General features: G+C 41.2%; 1 protein-coding gene across 1 annotated transcript in view; it reads right to left on the bottom strand.

Moving 5' to 3' along the window:
- LMLN (leishmanolysin like peptidase) overlaps positions 1-20,828 on the bottom strand; it is a 431,292-nt gene that overhangs the window by 350,433 nt on the left and 60,031 nt on the right. Inside the window, exons 2-5 of the mRNA XM_085647501.1 lie at positions 14,382-14,479; positions 14,272-14,302; positions 10,655-10,737; positions 8,188-8,305 (exon numbers count right to left, since the gene is read on the bottom strand). Coding sequence (XP_085503627.1) covers positions 8,188-8,305; positions 10,655-10,737; positions 14,272-14,302; positions 14,382-14,479 — 330 coding nt within the window. The remainder of the gene's footprint in view (positions 1-8,187; positions 8,306-10,654; positions 10,738-14,271; positions 14,303-14,381; positions 14,480-20,828) is intronic.

Raw genomic sequence — 20,828 nt, 5'->3', positions numbered from 1 at the left:
CACAGTGGGTAATGGTCGCTCAGAGAATTATCATCCACATGAAATGAATTCAATCTATGAGTGTGGCTATTTGATATAAGAATGTAATCTATGGTAGTATGACAACCCCTACCGTTGAAAGTATGGGGCATAGGTGCAGGTTTGTTGATTAATTCATTAGCAAAACCCAGATTCATACTAAAAATCAAGTTATTATACAAATCCCCCAAAGGGGAATGACGGAAATGGGTATTGCCAATACCTTTCTCTGGCACAACGCCACAAGTTTTCCCTCCTTCGCTTGGGCAAAGTGCGCAATTAAAGTCACCTACCATAACCAACATCATGTCTCTGTGATTTTTCCTATATACAGACTGCAGGTTGTTATGCAATTGCATTAAGACATCTCTCACTAAGGCTAGAGGTATGTTATTGTAAAAATGTATCAGTAGTATGCAATAATTACCATCAACATGGATTAACATTAGTTGGTAATAAGGTTCCCCGGTAATAAGCTCTACCTTTTTCGTTTCCAGCCTATTTGATATATACGTTCCAAGTCCCCCTTTTGCTCTACCGCTAAGCCCTTCGATAGCTGGAGTGTGAAATGTCTTAAAACCATCAATATGGATTGGCTCCTTTGCCCATGTTTCTTGCAAGCATAAAATATTAAATGTCATTATGAATTCCCCAAAAAGGGGATTCGACTGTTTAGACAACAGACCAGCAATATTCCAGGATATTATTTCACAACATACTTTCTCTATAATAACATTTTGGGATGGTGTATCTGATAAGCTCACTAATTCACAATCTCTGCTAATTGGAAGCTGTTCTATCATGGCAATACTTCTAGGTTCATTAGTAGCCTTAGTACTTAAGTACATAGGGGCCATGTCCTGAGCCTCCATAGTATAAAGGGTTTGTTGGTCTTGGGCTACAGGATTGTTATCTTTATGAATCTCATCACCACAACAATTATTGTCTACAGAGAGGCTTGGAGGGGTAGTGAGTCACTCTTGTTCATCTAACGTACTAAGGATGCCGAAGCGATTACTAACTGGGATAGAGTATCTGGGGCAATGGTTCCTTAGGGGTAGTTCGCCCACAGGGCTAATTCCCGGATATCCACGAGAAAATCGGCGCGGTTGATAAAAGTTCCCTAAAGGCAATATACTTACGTTATGGGCGGAGATAAACTGAGTCCCTGCAACATTGAGAATAGACTGTACTAATCTGGGTGATCTGAAAGTGAAGACCACGCAGTCTCCTCCCAGGGACTTAAATGATTTACCAATCCAAGATATTCGCCGTGCCATTTTGAATTCTGAAAAGAGAGCAGTCAGCCAGCCCAGTACTACCAGACAATAAATACAATGATTTATTCCTTAGAGTAAACCAGTGCTCACCGTCATTATGGAAAAGAGGCGGAACATTAGCCAAAACTATCGTATATGGTGTGGCTTCGGGTGGGAGATCGAAGTTCAAATTTATATTAATTTGGTTACCCTGATTATAGCCCGAAGAATGCGTAGATGCAGATACTCCCGCCCCATGTATCAATGCAGTTCCTTCTCTTGTTATAGGTACCATGGTGGGAGGTTTAGGGCCCTGATTACTTCCAAGATTTAGTGCCCCAGATTGTTGCCGTAGCCTCGGCTGGTTAAGTAAAGGTGGTGCAGGAGGCAAGGATATTTGATTGAGGGGCTGATTCTGGGACTGATCTCTAATCATGTCAGTATTCAAATTGGGGCATAAATGTAGCCGCTGGTCGCCAGGCAGGCCCACCGCATGATTATTTGCCACTACGCTATTTCCTGGATGTCCCCTAGTTATTCTAGCATCTCCCCCATTAACTATCTTATGAACATCATCAGTGATGCTCATGACGGGCCCCTCCAGTCTCGTAAGCCTATCCTCTATTGACGTCAATTTTTGGGCCAGTGGGTCTATTAAAACAGATATCATGATCGCCATCCTTTTCCAGAAATCATCCTTCTGTGATGGAGGTAATGAACTATTTGCTACCATTAACTGCGATGGAATAGTAGGTCCCTGACTGATATTTCTAACGTTATTTCTTGTTTTCCGTCTCGTAATTCTTGGGCTATCTGCTTTGAAGTTTAGTCTCTGTGTGCCCCTCCTCTTCCTCTTCTTTAAGGGTGGCTCTTGAGAGGTATTACAGTTTATAACAACTTTCTGCACTTTATCTGTTATAGAAGGGCTGTTGCGTATGCTTAGTGAATCTGGGGAAGAAGTGGATTCTATTACGGTATTTGACACAGGTTTTACCCGAGGGAGACTTTCGTTGTTAGGCTGCAAAGAAAGAGAAGCAGGGGCATCCTGAGTTATCTTAAATTGGGGCAGTGGCTCTAGTGACAACCTACACTGTGTTAAATCTATCTCATGAATCAATGCTGATTCGGCTCTCAGTATGAACGCATCTAAAGTCCCCACCACCCCCTGCCCTGCGATGTATTTACGTTTACTCATTTTCAAATCGCAGCACAGGTAAACATACAAAACATAGAATCTGCACAGCAAAGTCTTTAAGAGGGTCTAAGAATACCTCAAGTCCCAAGTCTTAGAGATGTGGCCCAGCCCAGCCTCTGTCAGTCTCGGATGGGTCCGCCCTTGGCCGGGGCTTCGCCCGCGCACGTCTCACGCTGTGGGAGCCTGCGATGGCTTATGAAGTGCCTCCTGGCGCTTCTGGATGACGGGAGTAACAGTGCGCCTTAGGGGGAATGCTGGGATATGTAGTCCATTTGTGTTGTGAGGGCCGGTGACTGGGCGTACACAGGAGCACCAGACAAGCGTTGCGGTCCCCTCAGACCGATCATGCAGCAGGTAGGAAACAAAAAGTCAGCAGCAGACCAACGGGACCCCGTATTGTCAAGACTCAACATGCCCAAGAACACAGCGCTCCACAGGCCATGCGAGAGCAGTCTCCCTTTAATGATATTAAATATTGCCTGACATGTCTACCATCCGAACACAACACCTGGACTAAGGTGGGCATGGACTTTGATTTGGATGGGAAAGGCAACTCAAGTTCAGGGAAGCGCAACAGCCACTTGCAGTTGTATGAGGCAGAAAGTAATGGCGGGAGGGCCCAAGCACAGAACACACAGGGTGGTTGTTGCAAGTGGGGTGAGGAGGGTATATTACGTATTATTGTTTCCCTTGTTAAGGCCATTAAACATGTGTTGAAAATACCAGACTTTCCCCAAGTATGTGGTTTATATATTTAAGATAGGTCATGGGATCTCAACATGCAGGTGAGAATATCATAATGTTTATAATTATCCATGAAGGTCCTACCATGCAAAAGTGAAGGTTGTCATCACAGAATTCCTTTATTATGGTATTCTTCATAATGGTTACTTTAGTACTCCAATTGTAACACAATGCATTTTGTTTATAAGGGATATGTCATGATCAATCCTTCATGAATGTATTTCTTCATTGCTGTTTACCCACAGCTAAATCTCTGAGGGCGCACTGCAGAGAAAGGCCTGTAGGCAGTTACATCCAGCTCATAATCCAGAACATGAAAAGTGGGTTAGGAAAGTATTCCCATTTCTAAAGCTGCTTAAGAATTCCATCCTCCTAAAGAGGTCAGAATAGGTCTTATGTCTGTCTAAAGGGGCCTGGAAACAGTAGGTGCTGTGTTACTTCAGGAAGCAAATGTTTCGTAATCGGGTACACAAAGGCGCTAAATGGTTTTGAGCAACTCTTTCAGGTTAATCCCGAGTGGTGCAGTCCATTTTCAGCCATCTGTGCTTTCAGCTGGTGTTTGCAGAGGGATGTACGAACACCACTGACATTAATGACGATGAACTTAAGCAGTTTTGTAAGGAGGAGTGGTCCACAACTCCTCATAGATGATGCGAGAGGCTGATAAACTCTTACAGAAATGTTTACTTTAGGTTATTGCTGCTAAAAGGAACTCCACATATTACTTAATCACATGTGCCCTTACTATTTCTAAACAAAACTACTGAATGCTGGCTGATTTTTTGATTAATACATAATGTCAAATTGATCTGGTTGCTATTAGTCAAATCAGGTTTATCTATTGTCAGGATTTAAAGAGGCATAGATGAGGGTCAGATATGTATTTAAATGCAAACACATACCTTCTATTTCACATTCCTGTATACATTACTACTGGCTCAGATGCTCTACTGCGTTGAAGGCAATGGGCCTACAAGGTTCAGCAGCATCTCTAGTAGGGCAGAGGGTGAATCTGAACCAGGCTGATGTAAAGCAGCACCTCAAACAAATTAATGTATAAGGAACTTCTTGAAATGCTGTCTAGTGTCAGGTGCCACTGCATAACTCAGTGGCAACCACGTTAATGCTACCGGGGCCAGCTGAGCAGCTCAGTAAGGATACGCCAGATCAGCACTACAGGGTTACCCAAGGTGGAGTCTGCACTTGTCGTTCTCGGTCTTTCAACTCCAAAAGTTTGTGTCCTTTCTGGGTGGCCTTGCACAAAGAATAACTAAGCCCATATGCCTCCGTGTAACATTTACTTGACTTATACCATTCTTTTTTTTTTTGCAACACAGCATGGATGTGATGAACATATACGAGGCACTGGGAGGGAAAAACATTAAATCAGACAGGGTCAAGCTTTGTAGTCATGCTAGACAGCAGCGGAGCGCTGAACAAGGGAGTGACCCTTGCATTATGATTCAGGACTGTTTACAATGAAGCAGGATGTTCTTGGGTGTTGAACCCTAATGTGTGCCAATAATGTCCTCTGAAGAGTAGTGTCTTCAGCTCCTTTCTGAATGGCACATTCATTTGTTGCTGTTGGTTTTGTTGCTATTCTGGCGGTGTCCAGGGTTTTGGTGTGGTGCTTGCTCTACATCAGCTGTAGTTAATTTCTCAGCTAGATATTAAAGGCTGCCAGCTCTGGTGCAGCTTATCATTAAATGCAAACTGAGGCCTACAGGAATTGAATTTTTTAAGACTAATAAAGTGGGGACTAGATAAGAGCTCAGCAATGTGACTGAGCAAGATGCCAAGCATGAGAAGACACTGTGTCTCATAAGTCTCAAGAAAAAAAAAATGTGTGCTCACCTATTTAACAAGCATTGGTAAATGCATTAGGTTTCACCTATGTGATTAATAATAAGCTGTTTTTGTTGTAAGTTGTAGCTTGCAGAGGCGTTGTACAATATAAGTTACAGAAAGTCTGTTAAAGTGTTCTGACTTGTTTATGTACAAAAAGGGAATATATTGTGCTGTAACTAGTGGTATAGTGCGGGTAAGTTATAGCAAATGTTTGAAAAATGAAAGAGGGAAATATTAGAATTAATTGATGTAGTAGCAATATGATATGTTTAGAGGAGTTCTGATAACTTTTGGGCCTGGTGCCACTGCACCGTTCAAATCATGCTGCTAATGCCTGCAAGATAACTGCATTTGTGTCTGCCTGTTTAGTAGTAAAATATAGCAATATTTGGTGTTTAGAGGAGTCATGACAACTTTTGGCCCCGGTGCCACTGCACCTGCTGCATCATTCAAACCATGACCCTATTGCCCGTTAGATAACTGCATTTGTTACTGCCTGTTTAGTTGTAAAATATAGCAATATTCTGCGTGCAGTGGGGTCCCTAGAGCCTTTGGCCGCGGTGCCACTGCACCTGCTGCACCATTCAATGAAGCCCCTTTTAACTGCAGGATAACTGCAATTGTGTCTGCCTGTATAGTAGTAGTAAAATATATCAATATTAGGGGTTTAGTGGAGTTATGACAACTTTCTGCCCCGGTGCCACTGCACCATTTTTAACTGCAAGGTAACTGCAATTGTGAATGCCTGTATAGTCGTAAAATATAGCAACATTGAGTGTTTAGAGGAGTTCTAACACATTTTGGGCACCTGCTGCGTCAGTCAAATCACAACCCTGTTGTCTGCAAGGAAATGGCACTTGTGGCTGCCTGTTTAGTAGTAAAATATAGCATAGCTCTTGAATGTTAAACATTGCATGTTAAAAATAAAGTTATTACAACATTTAGAATTTGATCATAATGACTAAATAGATTAAGTTGAAAAAATCAATCTGATAATGCCTACAAAGTGCAAAGAAAGTCCAGAGGCATGAATAGGAAATGCCACAAACATTCTAAGGCAAAAGCATCTGCTTTACACAACTAAGTAATAAAAAGCAAGCATTCAAGCATACTTTTGGAAGTGGTTTGCCTTTTCCGTGGGAAGAGATATTATCTTGACAGTGAATGGGGCTTAAACAGTGTGAACAGCTTTTGTAGAAGTACTGTAAATGCCTGCAGCCAGGGGAAGTTAACTAAAAAGTTCCGCACAAAAGCAAATGAACACAGTAAGTCAGAGCTGGAAACTGATAAGAGCCCCTTTTTAAGATATATTAAATACAAGAGATTTCACAAGCACAGAGCAAGCGCTGTGCAGCCAAAATCATAAAAGACAATTGTCCAGGAATGCCTAGCAGCTCTGGTAGAAGGAGGAGGGGTTATCTGGTAGCCATGTTCAACTCTCCCCAAATCCATGTGGCCGGACAGTCTAGGTGCCCCCCCAGTTCCCAAAGAAGCAATAAAAAGTTTGGGGGTTTGGCTTGAACCTGAACTGTCAATGACCACTCAAGCTAAACGAGTGGCAGGGACCTGCTATGGACTGCTCAGGTCAGTACGGAAGATCCTCCCGCTACTCCCGGAAAACTCCCGAAAACTTCTGGTTCAAGGATTAGTCATGTCAAGGCTGGATTATAGCAATGCCTTATTCCTTGGCTCACCAGAATCCACCCTGAATGTGCTCCAAAGAGCTCAGAATGCGGCTGCAAGAATGCTCACTGGTACTGCCAAAAGATCATCAGCTAAGCCTGCTCTCAAGGCCTTGCATTGGCTTCCAATCCGAGCTCGCATAAAATTTAAATCCCTTTGCATCGTGTTCAAAGCTTTGCAAGGATCAGGCCCTTCAATCCTTAGAGACCTGGTGCGCCCTTACAAACCTACGCGAGCCCTTCGCTCGGATGATGGTAATTTTGTGGTGATACCCAGAGCCAAAAAGGTGAAGTCCGGCGGTCGCCGGTTCTCTATTAATGCAGGCCAACTATGGAATGCTCTGCCGACGGCCCTGCGGAAAGAACCCAATCTAGTGCGTTTCCGCAAGGCACTGAAAACTTATCTCTTCCCCCGTTAGGCTTTGCTTTAGTTGTGTTTGGGTGGTGGTCCTGTGTTTTGTTTCAGCGCTGGGACGCTCAAGGGCAGCCATGCGCTTTACAAATCTCTTTTCATTTCATTTTCATTTCATGGCGGGGCAAACATTCCTTGTGAAGTTTTCTTTTATGTCCCCCTTAGCAATCTGCACCTGCATCGAAAAACGCACTGCAATATAATTTCCCTTACTAACTTTTACTTGTTTTGGTGAAGAATAATATTGCACTTTCACATACAAAACAGTCAAACATGGGCGAGATAGATCAAAACTGTAATAAAAAACCCATAAAATCTTTTTTTTGCCATTAAGGATTCACAGTATCATTAGTGATTATGTGGAACTGCTATGTGGCAACAGAGGAGCGAGCGACTTTTACCGAAACATAGTGGTGTAAAGTTACAACGTTTCACAAAATACCACACAAGTAAACTCATGCATGACTAGCATTCAAGATCATTACTTTTCATGACATTGCATTTCTGAAAATATTCCTTCTCCTCTTTTTGTTTTTCCTTTGTTCGTGCTGGTCATCTACCCCATAATGCAGTGAGCGTTCGGTGGGAGAGTTGAAGAAGAGGTGAAAGGGAATTACTCAACACAAAACTAACCGGTCATACGTTCTCACCATCTCCCCAGACCATAAAGTCAGTATGTTGCCTAAAAACTCTAATAGTTCATTAATGCTTCCCAGCAGACTATTTAAATTGCACAAAACAATTCGCCAGGTTAGAGTTTTTTAAAAATACACATTGCTGCACTTTGGAGAGTTTAGGTACCATAAGGCAGGAATCCACTCATAGGATGTTTCAGAGCAAGGCAAAAACATCAGCAACCGATCCGGTCAAATGTACGTCTTAATAAATGCTTTGAGCTCTCTAGGATAGAAGTGTACAGAAAAACTCTAAAACAAATCGAAAACCACTGTTGGCGTAGCTTTTCCGAAAAGAAAAAAACGAATAAGAAAAAGTTAATTCAGTGTCAGTGATGCATATATTGTTAGTTACCTGAAGATGTTCCTCAGGAACAATGGCAGGGCCACAACGGGTGTATTCGGCACAGGCTCCTCGACAATATCTGTGAGAGTCATCTTTCTTCCTGAGGTATTGATTTGTGGCACACTGTCTATTCCAGAAACACAACAAAACAAGTTTCAAGTGCCCACTCAGTGCAAGCAACCACCTTTATTTCTGATGTCTCTACTGTTATGGCAATCAACTTGAAAAAAGTAGTGGGTATACCCACCTGTTCTTTGCAACCACAATTATAACTCATTCACAAAGCGGCACAAATCCAAGCATCGATGTAAAGTTTCAGTTCGAAATTCTTGGCATGTGTACGAAATTCTTGGCATGTGAAACTGTGCAAAATCTCTTCGCGGGGTCATCTTACAACAGAATTAAAACTAAATAATTGATAGGGAAACGTACATGAAATACCTCTGACAAAAATCAGAACGAGAAATACTTAAATAAACATAACCAGAGGTGTTTGTTATGTTTAAGAGACAATTTGCAAAATGTTCTGTAGTAACACTGCCAGTATTACATATAGAGTGCAAATGCCACTATATAAATAAAGAATTTTAGCATGACATTAAAAGCTTTTAAATCAGCACAACATACAATTGGCAGAAACGTGAACTGCCACAATAGAATAGTGTGTTTAGGTTTGTTTTGAAATTCATGTCAAATTATTTTGTTAATAAAACAAACAAAAAAGGCCATACAAAAGTATTCCACATCCTTCTCACACTTCCAGACAGTGGCAAACGTTGTGCCACCTTGCATTTCCACTGTTCATTCGACTGAAATGCTGCCTTCCATCTGTGGGTGTACCTAACGCAAAACATCGAAAATTAACAAAACTAGAACCATGTGAAGACTTTATTGATATCACATTGACTTCATATGGTCCAAGGTCTGACCGGTTCCTTTCACAGGTAATTGGCGCAGCCACAAAAGCAGTGTACCATTTTAGCTGGACAAGTGTGGGAATGCTGGGTGGTAGGAATTCCTCTAAAAAATATGAGGAAAATGTGTGAATATAGTCAAAGTTTGATGTTTGCATGGCATCCTGGGTAAGAAAAAGTAGCTGGAGTCATGCAAGTCATACCACCCTGGTCTTCCCTGGCTGTCTAGCATTCATAAGTATCTGGGTTTTTGTATATGTCCCTGGTTGCCCATCAAGCCCAGGCCCAATTTCACAATAGCCCAAATTCCGACAGCTACCCACATGATCAGAATAGTTAAATTTTCAAGCTAGCTCAGCATAATTTTCATTGAGCATAAGTAGCTCTTGTTAAAGGAAAGATTGAATGAAATGCAGAGAACTTCAGAGGCAATAAATTAATGCCCAGTATCCTTTCACAAATGGCAAAGTGAAAATTAGGAGAGAAAAATTGGAGACCCAACCTGCTCCCAGCGCCCAAAAAATTGCTAATGAACTTTCACAGCAATACCCAAACAACCGATTTGCAGCTAGCAAATGTGATCAACAAAGTGGAGAAAGGGAAGCTTGTTTCCAAAGACGTCCACAGAAGAGGCCTATTCAGGTTTTAAATATGCTACATTTTTTAAACAACAAGCAGTTCTGAACCTGGTATAATACACATGGTAAATTGTCAGCAAAATGAGAAGAACAGAGAAGTCATTAACACAAGTTGATGCCTTATGACATTTTTTTAATTGAAAAAGTAGTTTTGTTTTGCACAATCAAATTTCGTCAATGTGTTTGAATAGATTAACTTACACAGGCTGTTTTCAGATACATCTCTTTGAATTAGTAAGGTCTATGGTAAGAGTACCATGTAGGTTTAGTGCACAGAACTGAAAAACTATGCCATGTTCGGCAATTTAGGATTTATAAGACTCAGTAAACATTAGGGCATGGAAGTGTCCAATTTTCTGTATATGAATAAATGATGTAAAAGTAAAAACGACAGGGGAAGTAATATATATCATCCATTAAAAGTATTTTAGAGGACTGTCCCTCTTTAGGAGTCATCTTTTATGCACCTCTGAACTAGCCTCAAGTTATAATACACCCATTAAAAATAAAGAACTGGGACTTTTACTGAGCAATTGCAGGATGGCCTTTACAGGCTTAACCCTCCAATACCGAAAGTATCTCAGTGACAGCAAAGAGCAAGCACATCCTGTAGAAAGAAGTATATTGGTTCACTCAGTCACAAGAGAGTAATTAGGTAAGAAACAACAGACGCTTGACAAAAATAGGATTGCTTCGATTTGGATTTAGATACAATTTAAAAATAGTAACAACAGAATGTTGTATTCATACCAAGAAATGAGTATTGATTTAGACCTACTTGACACGATGAACAGAAATGTCCTCAAAGCCTTGTGTATGCAGGAGATCATATAATTTCCTTTCCATCTGTATATCTAAAATACGTTTTCAGCAAATAAACCTATGCATAACATAAGTACTATTCATACGAAAAAGTGAACATACCTGCTTAGCAATATAGCTCCAGTTGGCTTACGGACTTGAAATGTTTTCTCCAAATAAGAGATTGCTTGCGGAAAAAGTTCATTCTGGTAGTTAAAAGAAAAATGTTTTGCTTCAGTTATACATTTAATTTCAATAATTCAATCAAAAAGATAGAAGACAGTGCATTTTCTTTTGTCAAGGACACTCTCAGTCTCTCCTGTAAAACACATTTTTCTTTTCCCCTATATAAAAGTTACCAGTGCAGAATGGTATAGCAGGTTTTGAAAAAATAAGTAAACCTGTGTTATTAGCTGTAGACATTTGAACGGGGATACACTGGTAGAAAGAAACATTGCTAAGAAGAGAACACAGAAAACAAGAAAAACAAAAGTACAGATTAAAACACAAGGGAGAAAAAGGAATAATAAACCTTATTCATCAACACTGCAAAACAACAAACCTCAGGCATAACACAGGTCACACACAGGACTTAAACCTTTCAGTCGGTAAGCAGCCTGGAAAGTAGGCTACTATTATGACCATTTCACTGCCTGATAATCATCCTACCGCAACCTACTGCGCTACGTGCAAAGCCGACCCACTTAGATGACAAACACATCAACAATGATATTCTCTGGAGATATGAAGACAGGTTCAAGAAAAATCGGTCACATACATCATGAAAAACAATGAACTATGCAGGAAGATGCCACCCCTGACATTCTGCTATACAGTTTGCACGTAGCATCAAAGACTCTTAAAACAGTTGAACTGGTCAACAAAAGTTTAAAAAACGGATTCAGATTCAGCTAACAAATGGTTATGTACGACAAGACAGTTCTGAAAAGGCTCACCAGTAACGTATGTGTCAGAAGGCTAGGTCCGATTCTCATCAAACAAGATGCTCTTAACAAGAAACCAGAGCACAAACCTATTAACTCAATATCCTAGAAGAATTCTGAAATCAAAAGAACAGACTAAAATACTATTCAAAATTGCCAGGCATCCTAAAGAACATATATGTACTGTTAAACCAATAATGCTAAGACCTCATGGCATATTTCAGCTCCAATTTCACAAAGATTCAAATAAACATCAAATAGAGCATTCGCTTTCCAGCAAAATCTCCCACCTATGGTGTTGTTTGTTTCAAGAAAAGGGAACCGTACTGTGGGCTTGGAGCTGTGTGGCCTGCACCATTGATTACTCCTGTTTCACTGCTCTGCACTGCCGAGAGACTTTTACTGTATGTATGCAATATGCTTTTGTCATTCTAGCGGCCGGCCGGGTGGTTGTAGGCCCATACCTGTAACTTTTACAACCTGCAATAAACGGTTTCAAAAAAAAAAAAAAAAAAAAAAAAAAAATCTCCCACCTATGCCCCTAGCCTCCTTTACCATTTTCAGTCCACTGAGCGTTACTGACATCACCAAACTTCACATCACATTCTTTTCTTCAACCTTCAGTCACAGACAATCTCTAAAACAAGAAGCAGTCATACTAAGCATAAACACTACTACATTGAGCCTAAAGAACCAGCCAATGACGGCCCCAATTTTTAGGCTGCAGCACTATTAGTGAGGGCCATGTCTGACCTTAACCTTCTACAAATAGTTGAAGGTCCCACACAAAAGGTGGCCCTTAACTTGATCTAATATTTACTAATAACCCCTCTTTAGTTGTGGAAAAACCTTTTCATTAACTTAGTCGAACCACTTTTTAGTTCCTTTTCTATGGACAACCTTGGATATTCAGCGAAAGGTTACTAGACAAACCAATGCAAATCTAGAACAAATTTGTTCACATATCAATATTAATTCATCTGATGCAACTAAGGAAGCGGCTGAGTCATTTAATTCAGTCCTTGTTCAAGGTTTTAATGAAGAGGCATCTATAAAAAACAAAAAGGAGTTAGAAAGAGAATTTCCCCTGCATCAGCCTGGTTCTCACAGACTCTGCAACTTGAAAAACATAGATGTAAACAGTTAGAAAGAGAATGGAGACACAAATATAGAAGTGAAGATAAGGCAAATTATAAAACAGCCCTAAAAAAAGTTTGAAAAACATATCAAGAAAGCAAAAGCGGATTAATTTACAAAACAAATTGGAGAAGCAGAAAACTCCTCGAGAACGATCTTTCAGATTGTGAAATCTTTTTTTAATCCAATGACTGCTAAACAAGAGGTCTTTGCATCTCAAGAACCACTCTTTGTTCTTCCATGAAAGTTGGAAAGCATTTATTCAAGATTGGAAGGAATGAGAATTAACACCCAAACAGTATCAACTATGGATACCATCACTAATATCATTGGATCCTGCCTCACAGTGTTTGAACCAATATCTTTAGTAGACTCAGAACAAATTATCTTTAGGCTCAAATCAGGGTCTCCAAACCATGTTTGCTCTCCTTATATCTTGAAGCTTGCAACCTCTTGAATGTTCCGATTAAAACATTATTCAATCTGTCCCTTAACCAAGGAAAATTTCCAACCGCCTGTTAAAAGACACTTGTTCAACCACTTTTGAAAATGGCTAATGTGGAGCTGTTAATCCTGAGCAACTATAGACCGATTTTGTCACTTCCAGCAATGGGACAAATGCTGGGAACTTTGGTCAATGCTCAGATTACTGGGCATTTTTTAAAAGAACGGTAACCTTCATTTGTCTCCATCAAGTTTTCAAGCAAGATTTAGTACGGAATCAGCAATTCTTGAGGTTACAGAATTTATCAGAAGTATCCTAGATCTAGATTTAAAAAATCAGGGGTCATTTTCGTTGATTTATCGGCCACATTATATACGGCATCCCATAATATTTTACTGCCAAGATTAAAAAAGGAGGGTATTATGGAAAAAGCTTGGAACTGGATTCATTCTTTCCTGGAAAACTGACAACAAGCTCTATTCTTGCCCCTAAACCTCTAGTTTCAGATAAATAAGATGTGGCGTCTACAAGGGTCGGCCTTAGCCCCACCTTGTTCAATGAATATATGTCTCCATTGGTTTTCATAATGTATTTAACCATCCTCAAAACGCCGGCGACCAGCAGCCCGGTGCGTGCCAGGGTTACAGGAAATCCCAATTGATTCATAAATCACCACGTCGCAGAGCACTGCACAACATGCACTACGTCCTGAAAGATTTCAACGAAGTTCCTTAGTGGAGGAAGGGAGTTATTTTTTGATGTTCTTGTTCGTTATTATTGAATTATTACGCTTTGTTTTTATCTTTATGCGGCATGTCACTGTGAGAACCAAAAAGCACAGCGAAGGGGATTAAGGGGTTACCATGAATACGGAGTGTTATTACAGATGTGCACGCGGGGATTGGCTTTACTGGCGGCGGGAAAAAAAAGTCTTGAGTATCACGCCGCCAGTAAAGCATCCAGTCCCCGCGTGCACATCTTCTGTTCCACCGTGTGCACGCCTGGAATCCGTATCGATTCCAAAAGGCCCTAGCCATGTCGAGAGCAGCTCATGCGCTACTCACGCCTGGCCGAGACTTAAAAACAGCAAATATGCCTGGCAAGCAGAGAGGGGAGACACACTGCCTTACTTATACTAAATAATTTAACTTTTTGAAATTATATTAGATTACTTGTATGCTCTTCAAATTAAATAAAACAAATTCTTCACATACCTTCACTAGATTTCTTCTTTCTTGGGGTAGCCTACAGAAAGAGAAACAAATGTTTTTTCTCCACTTTAAAGCACATGACTCTTAACTTATCATAAGAAGAAGATACTCACTCTTCAACACTCTGATCATACACAATCTTCACTCTGAGTTGTTGATCAACATTTCTCTTTGTAATACGACTTGTTTTAAGATTAACTTTGTAGATTACCTGGTGAAAAGAAAAACAGTACAATTACTCAAACTTTTCCAAGAACAAGAGTATGTCTTAATTAAGAGGAATAAACCATAAAGAAATAATTTAGCATTAACAAAATCAACTGTGTATTTCAACATTAACAATTTACGGCTGAGATGCTACATTTTGTAATTGTCCTCTGAATAATGATTTCACTCTGTAATTGGAAGCAAGCGCAGCCAGTGGTGTAATGAAAGGTAAATGGGCCCCCCTGCAAGGTACACAGAGGGGCCCCCGCTCCGGATTTAATCCAGAGCTCTCAGGCCTGAGTACTGTGCTGAGGGGGCCCCCTGTAGCTCGGCCCCCCCGCACCGCAGGGGCTGCGGGGGGGCCTGTGTTAACCCCTGAGAGCAGCAACTCACATGAACAGCTGCACTCGCAGCACACCACACCTGAAAAGGCTCCACTGGCTCCCCATGCACAAACAAGCACAATTCAAACTCGTCACCCACACTTTTAAGGCAACACAACACTGGCCCAGCAGACCTCAAAAATCGCATCAGTTTCCACAAAGCTTCCTGACACCTTTGCTTGTCCGAACTTCTCCTTGCACACATCCCCTGCATACAGAAAACCAGATAAAGTGGCTGATCCTTCTACATTGCTCCCAAAGCCTGGAACGACCTGCTGCCACACATAAGAACCTCCTCCTCACTCCTTTAATTCCGCAAGAAGCTGAAGACCTGCCTTATTCAAGTAGTGCCATTATGCCCCACATTGGGCTAGACTCACACCTGCTCAGCGACAGGATACTCTTCTGGGTAAGAATAGTGTACTCTCAAATCTGCATAACACAACACAAAAGCCATGATATATCTATCCGGGCCTGAAATCTAGCCCCGTACACTGAGAAGTATATTCAAAAGTTTTTAGATTCAGCTCATTCCCGTGACAGTCAACCACTAGCACGGATCCACAGAATAAGTGTGACCTTTGACATTTGCGACTGCATAGAATGCCAAGCACTTAAATGATGACTGATCAGCACCTGTTATTGAAGAGGAACCATCCTTTTCCTTCTGCATTCCATCTATGTCAACTGGGCCTTTCTCACATGTCACAGCCTATTTAATTAACTGCCAACAACTGTGTTGTATCTTTATTATGAATTACCTATCCTGTGGAAATTGATCACATGAAAAAAAGATATAGTTTGGCATGAAGACCAACTTGTGTAAAATGAGACTGTTTAATAATAATTGGTTTTGTGCTAAATGAATTGTAATAGTGAATTTGAACTGTTCAGTAATATTCATGAAACAAGTGTGCTGAATGTTTGTAATTGTAAGTCTTTTTTTCCATTTTGTGGCACAAACGCTTACGATTTAACATTTCTTCCCAGTTGGCCTCTCGATGAAGGGCATACTTCGAAATACATTGGAACATCCAAAGTACATAGTGAACCATCAAGTTATCATATTTTCTTGACCACAATAAACAGAAGGAATAGTATTAAATAGAAACGTCTCTTGAATTATTTAAATAACACGAAAAGAGGTTGCACCATTCATGGTAAGCGCTGGAAAGTGAATGGATAACCGTGCACTGTGAGCCATGAGTCTACATTAGACACGTGCAAACAAGGAGCAACAAAAAAAAGTTCGGGAGTAAGCAGATGAACCCTCCCTCAGACCAGGATCTGTCAGGCACGTAAACTCTAAGAGGCTTATTACGTCCAAACCAGACTCTTGATGCCCCACTAATACAGTAACATTCAATCTAGAGTTAGATACCAAGATGGTAACCTTTCTAGGAGGGATAGCAAAGTTCCCAAAGGGGTATTGACAGGTCCTGCATTGCATGCCAAATAGCAGGATTTGCTGAGGCACTTGTCGAAAAATTCAGGAGATGGCTGAAACAGCCAGAGAGACTTAGGACCACACTGACCAGAGATCTTTGTCAGGTGGACTCAGGTAATATTTTGCTTTATAGAAGCACAAGATTTAGAGAGATCAAGCAATCCTTTCCTTTAAAAGTAAATCAGAAGTTGGTAAGAATAAGCCTCGAGGTGGGTCCCAAGGCAATAGCAACCCAATTCAGAGAGGTATTTGTAACAGATCTAGGCAAGTTTGTCAAGATCTTCACAGAACCAGAGAATGCACAATATTCAGTGAAAAAGGTTTTCTCTCCTACGGGCTGGGCATAACAGGGGGTGACTACTTGGCCGTCAATTAATCCAAGCAATTAAGCAGCAGGAATGGCAAGACCAATTAGGTTTCATCCCCTCCTTTCTACCCAGATCAAGGTCCAGAGACAGATACTTCAATAAAAAGGGGCAGCAATGGGGCTGTGAGCATTACAGGTGAGCTCACTAACTTCCAACCTACTAAGGTTGGGAAGCAGTATATCCAAGGGCTTGAAAAGTGAAGAAAAGCAATGTCAAATGATTGGCTTTCTTCAGAATCTGTGACGTCAGTATCGAGTCCCGGGTCACTTTCACACAGCCTCGAAGGCGGAGATCTACCCCCTCAACCTGCCCCTCAACCTGCCCTCAAGAACTGACATAATTATTGGTTGTAGAAATAAAGGAATTGGAGTTGAAGTGAGCAATCCAAAGGTCCTTTCTACACCCAGAGTTTTCCTCAATAGAGTTTCCTCATCACAAAGAATGGGAAAGGCCTGAGACAAGTTCATCAACTTCAGGGAGTCCAACTGTAGCCACTTTAAAATGTAGCATTTTTTAACAACAAGGGAACCCAGTAAGGTAAGCAAGGACCTATGGGTATCGATTTGTTTAGTGAACAACGGTCCTTGTCAGAGAATAATACAGGAGAATTAATATAGAACAGAATCAATTCTATATGAAAACTATCCAGCCGGATAGTGGAATTTAATCCAATTTATTTTAAGTAATCAAAACATAAAAAACAAACAATAGTGGGATACAATCCTGTATCCAAAGACATAAAAGTGAAGTTGTTCATGAAGAATTGGTGACTTATAAGTGAGAGAGTAAAAAAACAATCACAAGACATTCAGGCAAAAAAAGAGAAAGCTGGTTTAAAATTGTGAAAGATGAAACAAGCGAAATAATTCACACGACCGTGACACAGTTGTACAAAGATAATTTGTGTGCACGGTGTTTAAAAGGTCGACGACGTTTCGATCACGTTTACAACAATAACGGGATCATCATCAGGACAGAGAATGATTGCCTGAGAACATACATAAGAGTCTAACAGTTGTTAAGATACAGAGAATTTCAACGAGGGAAAAAAATGGGGAAAAAAGAAAGAATAATATGCGTGTTAGAGGAGAAATTAGAGCAAAGAACGCATTATGTAAACAACGCACAAGTGTGTTCTATTGTGAAGAACCTTGGGAGTCAATTAGGAGAAAGCGCTCGGGGTGGTATAAGGTGAGAGTGCAGCGTTAGATCAAGGGAGGAGCTTCAATAAAGCAGCCTATCTAAAGAAACTGAAAATGCACTGATTACCTAAAGTTGGGTACCCGGAGAATAGGGATATTAAACTCTGAGAATTAGAGCAAGGAACGCATTATGTAAACAACGCAGGGGTGTGTTCTCTTGTGAAGAACCTTGGGAGTCAAATTACGAGAAAGCGCTAGGGGTGTTTATAAGGTGAGACCGCAGCGTTAGATCAAGGATAAGGAAGGAGCTTTGATAAGGCAGCCTATCTAGCGAAACTGAAAAAACGCTGATTACCTAAAGATGGAGACCCGGAGATTAAGGATATTGGACTCCGAGAATTAGAGGGAAAGCCATCAATCTGAAAAGGCAAATGGTATAGTTGCTGAGAGGCGGTCAAAAATAAAACAACATACCAATGGCGGTCTAGATGTAGGAGTAACCGGCAAGGCGGGATTAAATCCAAGATAAAAGTGGCCGAGTGAAGGGAACCTGTAATATAAAAGGAGGGAGAATGGAAGGCACGTGAAGCTAAGGGTTGGAGGTTTAAGAACCGCATCGTGGGCTTGTATTCTAACCTGATAGCACTACCAAGCGATTGCGCTACCTGAAATCGGCATCGGCCCGGTCCAGGACCCCCAGCCTCGAGCACATCCTCTCTCATTGATCCCCAGGTAAGGAACCGTTCCCCACGCGCATCCCAGCACGTCAACTGCCCCGGTGTCTTCACCCTCGTAACGACCCCTCTCTCCGTTACAGGTAAAATTTCCTCTCATCAAGCATCAAGTTGCCGCCCATCTACTCGGCACATTGACCATTGTTGCTGCATTGCCATCCTTACTGTTGTTCAAATGACCCCTGCCACCGACATAACCAATACCAACGCACATGAAGTTAAGAACCGATGGCCCATGATGCGGTTCTTAAACCTCCAACCCTTAGCTTCACGTGCCTTCCATTCTCCCTCCTTTTATATTACAGGTTCCCTTGCCTCGGCCACTTTTATCTTGGATTTATTCCCTCCTTGCCGGTTACTCCTACATCTTGGCCGCCATTGGTATGTTGTTTTATTTTTGACCGCCTCCCAGCAACTATATCATTAGCCTTTTCAGATTGATGGCTTTCCTTCTAATTCTCGGAGTCCAATATCCCTAATCTCCGGGTCTCCATCTTTAGGTAATCAGCGTTTTTTCAGTTTCGCTAGATAGGCTGCTTTATCAAGACTCCTTCCTTATCCTTGATCTAACGCTGCGCTCTCACCTTATAACACCCCCAGCGCTTTCTCTTAATTTGACTCCCAATGTTCTTCACAAGAGAACACACCCCTGCGTTGTTTACATAATGTGTTCCTTGCTCTAATTCTCGGAGTCTAATATCCCTATTCTCCGGGTACCCAACTTTAGGCAATCAGTGCATTTTCAGTTTCTTTAGATAGGCTGCTTTATTGAAGCTCCTCCCTTGATCTAACGCTGCGCTCTCACCTTATACCACCCCCAGCGCTTTCTCCTAATTGACACCCAAGGTTCTTCACAACAGAACACACTTGTGCGTTGTTTACATAATGTGTTCTTTGCTTTAATTTGTTCTCTAACACGCATATTATTCTTTCTTTTTTCCCCATTTTTTCCCTCGTTGAAATTCTCTGTATCTTAACAACTGTTAGACTCTTATGTATGTTCTCAGGCACTCATTCTCTGTCCTGATGATGATCCCATTATTGTTGTAAACGGTATCGAAACGTCGTCGACCTTTTAAACACCGTGCACACAAATTATCTTTGTACAACTATGCCACGGTCGTGTGAATTATTTTGCTCGTTTCATCTTTCACAATTTTCAACAAGCTTTCTCTTTTTTTGCCAGAATGTCTTGTGATTGTTTTTTTCTCTCTCACTTATAAGTCACCAAATCTTCACGAACCACTTCACTTTTATGTCTAGTGTTTGTTATTTATGTTTGGATTACTTAAAATAAATTGGATTAAATTCCATTATTCGGCTGGATAGTTTTCATATAGAATGGATTCTGTTCTATATTACTTCCCCTGTATTATTTTCTGACAAGGACCATTGTTCACTAAACAAAACTTTAAAATGTAGGGCATCCTGAGTGAGACTGATTGGATGGTCTAGTTGGGCCTATAGAACGCATACCTGCCCACATTCAGTGGCAAATCCTCCAATTCCTTTGGAAAGAAAATGTGTGGGAGTTCAAGGTACTCCTATCATGGTGTATCATCTTCCTGATAAGGTGGTGACCTAGATGTGGGCTTGAGGTGCCTGGTTAATAATTTACCTAGACAACATTATCTTCATGGCTAAGGAGAAGGTCATTGGTGCAGGTGAGAACCATACTAGTGGAAGACTCGAGGTCCCTGCTAAACCTGGAGAAGTCAGATTTAGTGGCAAGGGGGAGAATGGAATTCTTGGGTTTCATGATAAACTTGGAGATTGCAACATCGCAGCTACAGAAGGATAAACTAAGGACTATCAAGAAGCAACTGAAGCAAGTCTTGTTGGCCAACAAGGTGACCCTCCGAGTCACTGATTTGTTGACCAGTCAATTAGGGCTTTTTTTCCCAGGGCCACTGCATTATAGGACCCCATAAAGATGAATGATTCAGCATCTTCAGAAAAATCTATGTTATCCAAAGAAAGTGCACATCTCAAAGGACACCAGGGTGGAAATATCAAGGTGGCTGGCCCACCCAGCGGTGTGGAACAGTCAGACGATTTTTGGGTCCACACTTGAAATAGAGTCAATCGCCAGATGGCTTGGCTGGAGAGACCGTTATAAGGACATCTCTACTGGAGGTTGGTGGACAGAAGATGAAATACACTTTCATATCAAGTGTCTAGAGGTGCTGGCAGGATGGTTTAGGATCTGTAGAGAAACTAAGTTAAGGTGTTATATCAGACCGAGGATGGCCAACATCTCAATATTCTGACATGTCAAC

Source organism: Triturus cristatus, chromosome 3_2 (assembly GCF_964204655.1).
Source record: "Triturus cristatus chromosome 3_2, aTriCri1.1, whole genome shotgun sequence".
Taxonomy (NCBI): domain Eukaryota; kingdom Metazoa; phylum Chordata; class Amphibia; order Caudata; family Salamandridae; genus Triturus; species Triturus cristatus.
The sequence above is the reverse complement of the archived record's forward strand: the minus strand, read 5'-3'. Positions and strand labels throughout refer to the sequence as shown.